This window comes from Triticum aestivum, chromosome 7B (genome assembly GCF_018294505.1).
Source record: "Triticum aestivum cultivar Chinese Spring chromosome 7B, IWGSC CS RefSeq v2.1, whole genome shotgun sequence".
NCBI classification, from domain to species: domain Eukaryota; kingdom Viridiplantae; phylum Streptophyta; class Magnoliopsida; order Poales; family Poaceae; genus Triticum; species Triticum aestivum.
This window is the reverse complement of record NC_057813.1, coordinates 742,102,547-742,112,353: the sequence shown is the minus strand read 5'-3', so window position 1 is coordinate 742,112,353 and position 9,807 is coordinate 742,102,547. Positions and strand designations below refer to the sequence as shown.

The 9,807-nt window shown below is 44.4% G+C and overlaps 1 protein-coding gene across 1 annotated transcript; it reads right to left on the bottom strand.

Annotated features, from left to right (window-relative positions):
- Positions 1-1,559: 1,559 nt before the first annotated feature.
- LOC123161428 (ricin B-like lectin R40G2) lies at positions 1,560-3,598 on the bottom strand. Its single transcript, XM_044579262.1, has 5 exons — positions 3,437-3,598; positions 3,195-3,317; positions 2,565-3,074; positions 2,347-2,469; positions 1,560-2,259 (listed from the first exon to the last, which is right to left on the bottom strand). The coding sequence occupies exons 1-5, from the start codon at positions 3,569-3,571 to the stop codon at positions 2,023-2,025; spliced, it is 1,128 nt and encodes a 375-aa protein (XP_044435197.1). The 5' UTR covers positions 3,572-3,598; the 3' UTR covers positions 1,560-2,022.
- Positions 3,599-9,807: the final 6,209 nt, after the last annotated feature.

Genomic DNA, 9,807 nt, shown 5'->3' with positions numbered 1-9,807 from the left:
TCTATGGACCAAAACTAGGAACCACAAAAATAATCACCAATTTTGGATTTATATTTGGGATGGAAATAAATTCATTTTGATTAATATTTGGGTTGAAATGTAAGTGCGATCCCAGCAAAGAAAAGAAAAGAAATGTAAAGTGTGATATATTGCTCCATAAATCTTGGAATAATTATTCTAGCTTCTTTACCAATATTGGAAGGCTACAATAAGATTTTTAAGAGAATTTACCTTGTGAAAGTTTCTCAGTTCAAATATTCCAAAAATATCCTTTTATTAGAAATATGATTTTAGTTAGGGTTTGGGGTTTCATCCAAATTAAGTCATTTTAGACATTAAAAATTCGGGAGGGTTCATCTAATAAATATGAGGCTCTATCCAAATTATCTTGGGCTTGAGAAGGGCATTTTGGACAATTGGCAACATTTTGTTTAGAAAAACTTGAGGGGTTGGTTAGATCCTCCGAAATATGATGCTCATGAAATAATTATAATGTAGAGATCAATTCCAAATAAACGTGCTAATTGTAAACTGTTCCAGCACTAAGCTGCGTAGTTATTTAGAATGACTGGTTGTTCATGAGAGAACATTTACTAAGTGGATAGCCCAACGGTGTCATGAGCAGCGACATGAACTATGTAGAGAAGATGCAAAGAAGGAAGGACAAGATCACACGAGAGAAACTATAATTTTGAACTATTGGGGTGTAATACTAGGCTCCACTGTTATTTCTAGCTTACTTGTGTACATGCTTAGATTCCTATAATAAAGCTCAAGGGGAGACAAGCGGGCTGGCAGTGATGGGTGAGGCTGGTTGTAATGGTAGTATCATAGTTAGTATCATGCATGCCACCTAGGCAAGTTTGATTAGGTGTCATGGAATTAAATGAAGAAAGAGAGAGTTGAGTATCATACCATGATACAATATCATAATAAATGTTATACTTCTATATGCCATGCATGTTAATAAATAAAGTACTACATGATACTAGATAGTATATCATACTATGCATTAGGGAGGTAGTATCAGGCATATGATACTAGTATATGATACTTTCATTATAACCAGCCTGAGGGGTACAGAGATGTAGGAGCGCGAGGAGGGGAGGCCGTGGGCCGATGGACAAGCGGTAAGCAGTGGACCAATGAATCAGGTGGAGCGGCTGGTCCACGAGCACCCGGACCAGGATGTGTGGGCAATGGTAGGTGAGGTTGCGACAAATGAGACAAGATGGGGAGCCACATATTCATCGCCATGTGGCTCCCTAGGGTTACCGAAGCACTCGAGTGCTCTCCGGTCACACCTGGCAGTGGGATGTGTACCGCAGTCCCGCACGCCCAAGGCAATTGGAGTGAATCGAAAGATCGGACTAGCCGCAAGTTAGCCCAACACCAGCCACATGCCCTGGGTTTGAACTGCTTCACATGCTATGTTGACGGACTACCAGAATTGCAGTAGCAGGTGGCCATGGTGTGGGTCACGAAGGGAGAGGATGAAGAAGTCGTTGACTGGGAAGGTGAGCTCAGAGAGAAACATGAAACCCCCACAGTTGATGACCTGGAAGAAACTTCCCAGCTGTTCATAATAAACCATGGCGATGCTGAGAACACGATAGGTAACAAAAATTACAACCAGGTCCATGGACCATCTAGTGATGACTACAAACACTTACGCAAATCTTATTGTAGTAAAAAGTAGGGATGTCATCATGCTCAGACCCAGTAGGACCAGCGCACAAGAGCAGCAACCATCTTTGATGAATAGAGTCGTAGATTGAAAGAATCAAACCTGTAGACACACGAACGAAGACAACATCCAAACAGACCCACCTAAGAACAGCATCAACAGAATCCCACGAGATCAGACGGAGACATACCTCCATACATCCTCCGACAACGCTAGACACACCATCGAAACCAGGATCAAACTTGGGAGACGGTATTCCTTGTGGGACTAGTACGAGAAACACAACGGTGGCGGAAAAAGAAGCGGCCCTGGCCGTGGCCGACTTCCATGCATATTTACTCACACCAAGGAAGGATCTTCCAGCGTTGGTTCTCTCCTTCAAACCACTCCCACAGGACGATAGTCGTGCCGTCGTGCACGCCACCCTGGCCCTCGCCGGCGTCGAGGGCGTCAAAGTTGAGGTGGATGTTGTTCACCATGCGGACGCAGCGGAAGCCGTCGCCGACGTCCTCGCTCTCCGTCCACAGCACCGACTCGTCCAGGTACTCCGGGTCGTAGGGCACAAGCCGAACCTGAGGTACATATTCTCAGTCTGCAGTATTGCAGTTGCAGAAACCTAATTAGGGAGTTAAGTAACGGTGAACATGTTATAAGCTTACAGGGTGGCTCTCTCCAAGGGAATGCTTGATGGCTTCGCCGGTGAGCTTGTTCACCAGGGCGAACGCAGGGTACCCATCCTCGTCCTTGATGCTGGTGCTGCGCCGCATGTCCTTCACCCAGTGCTACATACATTTCGTTTCATATTTATGATTTATTAGCTGGGTCACCAATTAATTAAGATCGATGAGATGGTGATGTTTTGATTATCTGTTGTCACCTGCGAGTCGTCGCCGGGGTCGGTAGGAGCGAGGCACACGGTTCCGTCCCTCGCGGCGACGCTGTACTCCTCGCCGCCGGCGCTGCAGAAGATGCGGACGGTGCACTCGGAAGACAGCGCAGGAGGCAAGCCACCGTCGTACCCTTGGCCTTGGTCCTGTGATACCGCATCGTCTCCGCCGTAGCTGAAACGCGCAGTCTCCTGGTCCTGGCCGCCGTGGTACCCGCCGAACTCGTCGTCGTCCCCGTAGGCTGCTGCAGGTGGTGGAGCGTCGGCGTCGGTGCCCCACGGCAGGATCTTCCAGCACTGGTTCCCCCCCTCGTTCCACTCCCACAGCCCGACGACGGTGCCGTCCTGAAGGTCCGGCTCGCCCTCGAAGGCGTCAAAGTTGAGGTAGATGTTGCTGACCATGCGGATGCAGCGGAAGCCGTCGCCCACGTCCCTGCTCTGCGTCCACAGCACCGACAGGTCCATCACCGCTGGGTCGTACTCGTACGGTACCAGATCTACCTGCAAAGATTCATGTGATTTGAGCACAGATTGATAGTTCGGCAGGGACAACAATTATAGAAAGATCCAAGAAAATTCAGTCAAGAGCGGCACTGAATGATTGGTTTGGTTGGTGCTCACGGGATGGGACTGGCCGAGTGAGTGCTTGATGGCCAGCCCGGTGGCCTTGTTGACGAGCGCGAACGCCGGGTACCCCTCCTCGTCCTTCACCCTCGTGCTGCGTCTCATGTCCTTGTACCAGTGCTGCAACAGCCCATATGCATGATCCGTGAAATGAAATACTAGAAACGCGACCGATCGATCGAGCTTTACAATTGAATAGAAATTAGCTAACTAATATCGAACAGGGGAGGCTGCCTTGCCTGGTACTCGTCGTCGGGGTCTGCTGCCGCCATGACGACGGCGGCATCGCCATCGTCTCCGCCGCGGACGGTGACGCAGTACCCCTCGTCGGCGCGGCACAGGATCTTGAACGTTTTTTGCCCCGGACCAAACATGCTTCTCGAGCAACGAATGGGGAGGGAGGAGTGATGCTCGGGTTTTATATTGAACCAATGAGGAGGGAGGCCGGCCGTCTACAGCTCTCTCAAAATTGCGGTTATCACGTACGGTTGACTTGTAACTTCACAAAGCTGGCAACCTACGTAGCTCTCTCCTTCAAGCTAGGCTGTATGGTAACATGGATGTAACATGTGGCGCACGCGACCTCCTATGGGAACCAATCAAACTAGGAGAATATGGTAACATGGAGAGCATCCATCATTATGCATCTCACATGCGGCCGGCGCATGAGGGAACCAGGTAAGTAGCCAGCTAAACGCTCTAGATCTCGTATTATACCAATCTAATAAATTTATCGAGCCAAGAAATTTGTCTTTTCTTGTTTGGAATGGCCAAAGCCTTAGCCACTAAGGCAACCAAATTTAATACAATTAGATGGGCAACGAAGTTTACAGCTAGATTTGTCTTTTCTTCCAAGTGTTGCAGTCCCCTCTATTCTCCGTGAAGGGTTAGTCCCTCTGTAAAGAAATATAAGAGCGGTTAGATCACTAAAATAGTGATCTAAATGCTCTTATATGACATAAGGGAGGGAGTACCTCTCTAGCTTACGTCTTGTTGTAATCCGATGATATCCTATATACTACTACCTCTGTTTCCAAAAGGATGGTGCATAAACTGAATCCAAAAGTCAATGTTTCTAAGTTTAACTAAGTCAATGTTTGGTGGGTTGAGTGTTCCCAACCTTAGAGATTTTAACATGGCTTTGTTGGCTTCTTAAAATATTTTTTGATGATAGCAATACTGATTGGAAAAAAACTCATGTGCTTCAAGTATACCATTGATTAACCCAATATATTGTGGATAGAGCTGGGAATGGTTCTCCATTCTAAAAAAGTTCACTTGGGCTTTTGCTGCTGCCAATGTCTTTTATAGATGGGTTCCTGGGAATGGAGAAAATGTGTCTTTTTGGCATGATACTTGGTTAGGGGAGTGCTCTCTTAAAACTAGGATATGGGATCTTTTTGTGATCTATGAGCAACAAGATGCCTCCATTGCCCAAGTGTGGGACGGGGTTGATCTCCATCTTACCTTGAGAAGGTGTGTGGATGAACAAACCTTGACCAGATGGTTTGAGTTAGTGGATTTGGTTAGAAACTTCTCTCCGACAAGTGATTTAGATAGGCCTATCTGGACCTTGCAAAAATCTTGTCTGTATTCTGTTAACTCCTTATATAAGGAAATCAACTTTGGGGGTGTATCCTCTGATCTGAAAGAATTTATTTGGGAAACCAAAGTACCTCCCAACATCCATGTATTCTTGTAGATTATTGCTCATAACAGAAGTCTAACAAGAGATAACTTAGCAAACGCAGACATGTTGATGATGTGTCATGTGTCTTTTGTGATGAACCTGAAAGTATCCAACATTTATTGTTTGATTGCATTGTTGCCCAACACATGTGGAATATGGTTGCAGAGATTTTCAACATTCATGTCTCAGCTCCTGCTATTCTCTGCTTTTCTTCTGGGAAACTAAAAAATGTTGTGATGCTATTAATCTGCTTCTGCTGCCTTATGGAGTTTATGGTTGTTCTGAAACGAATTTGTCTTTCAGGCACGAAGTTGGCGAAGTGTTCAATGCATCCTGGACATGCTGGGCGCGAGAATTCCACAATGGAAGATACTTTTTCGATAAAGGGCATTTTTACTAACTCAAAACGTAGCATCAAGAAGATACAAATCATGATGAGAAACACCCGATCTCTGCATAGTTAGGATGCACATAGCCAAACACAAGCAGTCTGAAAGAAAATAAAAAGCTGACATATTGGCACTAATAGTCAAATAGGATCGTCGCTATGGCTATGTCGGAGGTGATGGGCCGATACGGAGGTTATGCTGCATTCAGACAATCAAGTTGTGATCCTCCTTCATGCTTAAGGCTGCTTGACTATAGACGAGGGGAACTGCTTAGGATTGCCTGGACTGCTGATGTTGTTGGGTAGTTAATCAATAGACCTTCCTGTTTAGTTGTGCTGATAGTCGTTTAATAAGCTCTGTCGTCTGCCCCTGGCTCAAACTTTGTGAGCGTTTCAGGGAGAGATTCTATATAACTTAAGTCAGTTGTAGCTATTTCTTGGATGTGCCGAGAGCTGTTAAGTTTGTGTGTGGTGATTGCCTTGGCTTTTTAGTAAAAGTTTGTTGCAGGGGGAAACCCTTCTATGTAATTTTTTTGAAGATAAACAACACCAAACCAATATCAATCCACTATTAGATATATTTTCACAATTTCTTCTACATATTTCTTCAAACTTGATATAGCAGAATTTTTATCTGAATTTGTATGCCATCTATTTAGGGGCGGAGGGAGTACCTAAGAAGTTCATACCCACTATCTTATTTATGTTGACATATACCCTGTTTACCTCACCACATATGCCACATGATCAATTATTTTGTTTTTCTATTTTCATGTACTGTTAGTCAGCAATTCTGTAAGCGTAGCAGTCAACCTAAGGCCAGCCCTCCCTGGCCCGAAATTGTTTCCTCTTTCGCATTCAAAAATAAACGACACACTAGCCCAGATGCATCATTTCACCTCCACACAAAAATTTCTGCCCAAGCCCAATGAACATACAGGTCCGCACATCTCATCCTCCCACCTATTGACCGAGTTGCAGCCATCAGAGCCGATCTTCGGCACACAATATCATCCTCACACCAACATGGGCCTTGATGTTGTGCGTGGATGGTGGTGCATCGCCAGCGCCCAGATCGACTTTGGCCAGCCACGACTGCACTCCTTTATCAGCCCCTACGTCATCACGGCACCACCGAGGACCTTGCGGATGCCCGACATACAACAACTCAACACCTCCTCCTTTTTTTGAGGGAACTCAACACCTCCTCCTTTGTACTAGCATGGAGCGGGACACATCACTAGTACAGGAACCCACTACTATCCGCGTGCGGGATAGCCCACCAGCCGTGTTCGGAGTGGACGCCGCCCGGTAACACGTTGCTGGTATGGTAAGGTTAGCAATGCGTGCCATGCACGCGGCTAGTGTGATACAGTTAGCAGCGTGTGGGACGGATGCAACTACTGTGCTACTCATGACTAGCGTGTCTTTTCCTAGAATGCTACCAGTAGGTACAACGCTAGCAAAGTTTGCTTTACTCAAATGCCACTGTTGTCAAAGCTAATCTACATGTGCCCTTTATGCGAACGCTTCTAGTTTCGGATACAATTAGCATCTTGCTGATAACAAACGCGGCTAGTTGTTTTGTAGGGACAACAGAAATGCTGCCACGATGGTGTTTTTTCTACAACTGTTGCAGATTTCATATGTGCAGAAATAATAAATATTATGCAATTAAATAATGAATGTTATTATGTAATACTTTACACGAATCTATCATATATAGGAAGATTACATAGCAAATGATGACAACATTTATGAACCTAAAGGCTAACTTTTTGGCCACGGCAGCATCTATGAGCCAAAGGGCTCATTTTGATGTCATGCTAGAGTCACCATGTCTCGAACTCTCGATACGTGCAACAAGTAGTAACGTTACAGACTTAAGGGCCGAAGTTCAGATTGACACAAAAGGTATGGTAAGGGCTGCCAAGTCTTGTTTAGAAAAAAATTTCAACACGGCAATTGTTGCTATTAGTCAACTATGAATGTCCTTCATTTCATGGACATAGTCGAGGTTTTAAAGTTGCTATGATGTCGCTTCCGCCAATCCCACCGCTCCTCGAGGGGTTCATGTGAGTCGTTGTAGTCCATCCCCTTCTTGTAGGTGACGTCATTGTTGATAATGTTTGCAACGTTGCTCTGCATCCGTCTAAACTCAACTCGACTATCATCCGGTGTGAGAATGGCAAGGTCCCCCCCCCCCCATTGGTGAAGCATGCAATCAACCATGTGGTTGATGACTTCTTTCAGTTTACAGTTGCAAGAAACAGAAGGTTGTGTTGTGGGCGAATTGTGCTAAGCCCAAGCTGTTTTTCTTTCTGAACTCTGGCTTTATCGGTCCTACGCTGTTCTCAAACTCTACGAGAACATCATCCATAACTGACTTCAGTTTGTTGTAGTCTTTCTCGATCTTTTGATGCAAATTCAAGACATAAGAATTTCAAGTGTTTGGGGATAGAATCAAGAGGACCTAGTGCTCGTCACTATGCAAACAATCAAACAAAGAAGTAACTACCATCAATCTTTGTACAATGAGAGGATATATACTATACATCTGAGAAAGCATATGTGCATTGATGCTAGCTAGCGAACACTCACCACGGTGGGGCACAAGATGGTAGTTTGCATGTCTATGTTGAACCATAAATTCTACAAGTAGATCTTTATCACTCTCCTACCTTCTCAACTCTTATGGTTATTGTGGTGCATGTGATAAGGGTACACCACAGAGACCATCCTCACGTTGGCATACTTGAGCTTGTTAGCTAGATGAAGCACCCATAGCCTAACTAAGGAAGGTCCCTCAAATTGCTAGAGGTGGATCAGGCTGAAGATCTGGTCGAAATCTATATAGAACTTGTTTGCGGGGAAATCATCAATGTAGCCGAGACCCTTAGCCACCTTCATTGCATATACCGGAAGATTTTGCCAAGGACTGTGAAAATTGACCTTGGCCGCCAACTCTCTATTCAGGATGTCGTCATGAAGAAGCTTCATTTCAAGCACCATGATCTCGTACATGAAATTATGTACAATGGGTTCAACCAGGAAATGGACCCCTTGAAACAACGGAACATTAGGCACGAAATGGTTCGTCTTAGCCTGTTTATGGATGCAACTAGTGGTGGCTTGCTAATCTTCTTTGTAGTCCATGGCTGCCTTTGCTTTGGCTTCCTCTTCTTTGGTACAGTATTTGAAATTCCATCATTTGTGTAAATTGCTTCAGAAAGCTGAGTGAATATCAAGAGGACATTCAATGTTTTGAAGGAGGAAGTGGGTAGTTTGAGAAAGAGAAGGCAGTGTTGTCAATTTATTTGACTTGGGCAGTTTGTATACATGAAATATCAACAATTCGGAGCTACATCTCCAATTATGGCATTTTGTTGGGGATGTTTACAAATATAAAGTGGAATTACTATTAAAAGCTAAATTAGCGGGATACACATTGGCTAGCAAGGCTGCTAGACTTACCCACTAGCAGCTGCCGGAGGCCTGCATGCTACTAGCGATTCATGTTAGCAGCGTTTTCCTTATGGTGATCGCCGCTACACTATTTTGTGTACCATGTTTTTAGCAGAAATGTTTTTCTTTTGTGTTTCATTTTTTCTGTACATGTTAAAGTGTGCCTTCAGGTGTCCTTTGACTAAATTAGTTAAAGTTCCAAACATTTGCATATATGTCCACTTCATGGAGACCCAAGGTGGAAGGTTATAGAACCATACTCTTACCTATAAATGATGCAATCATTGAGACGCGTGATGTCTACTACACAACTTATTTTTGTAGACTCATGTTGGGCCTTCAAGCGCAGAGTTCTTTGGACAACAACAAATTTCTCTCAAGTGGAAGACTGATAACCCACAAGTGTAGGGGATCACAACCGCTTTCGAGGGTAAAGTATTCAACCCAAATTTATTGATTCGACACAAGGGGAGCCAAAGAATATTCTTGAGTATTAGCAGTTGAGTTGTCAATTCAACCACACCTGGATAACTTAGTATCTGCAGCAAAGTATTTAGTAGCAAAAGTGGTATGATAATAATGGTAACGGTAGCAAAAGTAGAGATAAATGTTTTTGGGTTTTTGTAGTAGTTGTAACAGCAGCAACGGAAAAGTAAATAAGCGGAGAACAATGTGTGAAAAGCTCGTAGGCAATGGATCAGTGATGGATAATTATGCCGGATGCGATTCCTCATGTAATAGCTATAACATAGGGTGACACAGAACTAGCTCCAGTTCATCAATGTAATGTAGGCATGTATTCCGTAAATAGTCATGCGTGCTTATGGAAAAGAACTTGCATGACATCTTTTGTCCTACCCTCCCGTGGCAGCGGGGTCCTAGCTGAAACTAAGGGATATTAAGGCCTCCTTTTAATAGAGAACCGGAACAAAGCATTAGCACATAGTGAATACATGAACTCCTCAAACTACGGTCATCACTGAGAAGTATCCCGATTATTGTCACTTCGGGGTTATCGGATCATAACACATAATAGGTGACTATAGACTTGCAAGATAGGATCAAGA

Coding starts and splice junctions, on each gene's coding strand:
- LOC123161428 (XM_044579262.1), bottom strand. CDS start 3,571: ATGTTTGGTCCGGGGCAAAAAACGTTCAAGATCCTGTGCCGCGCCGAC. Junction 3,318..3,436: donor ACCCCGACGACGAGTACCAG/GCAAGGCAGCCT, acceptor GGGCTGTTGCAG/CACTGGTACAAGGACATGAG. Junction 2,470..2,564: donor ACCCCGGCGACGACTCGCAG/GTGACAACAGAT, acceptor AAATGTATGTAG/CACTGGGTGAAGGACATGCG.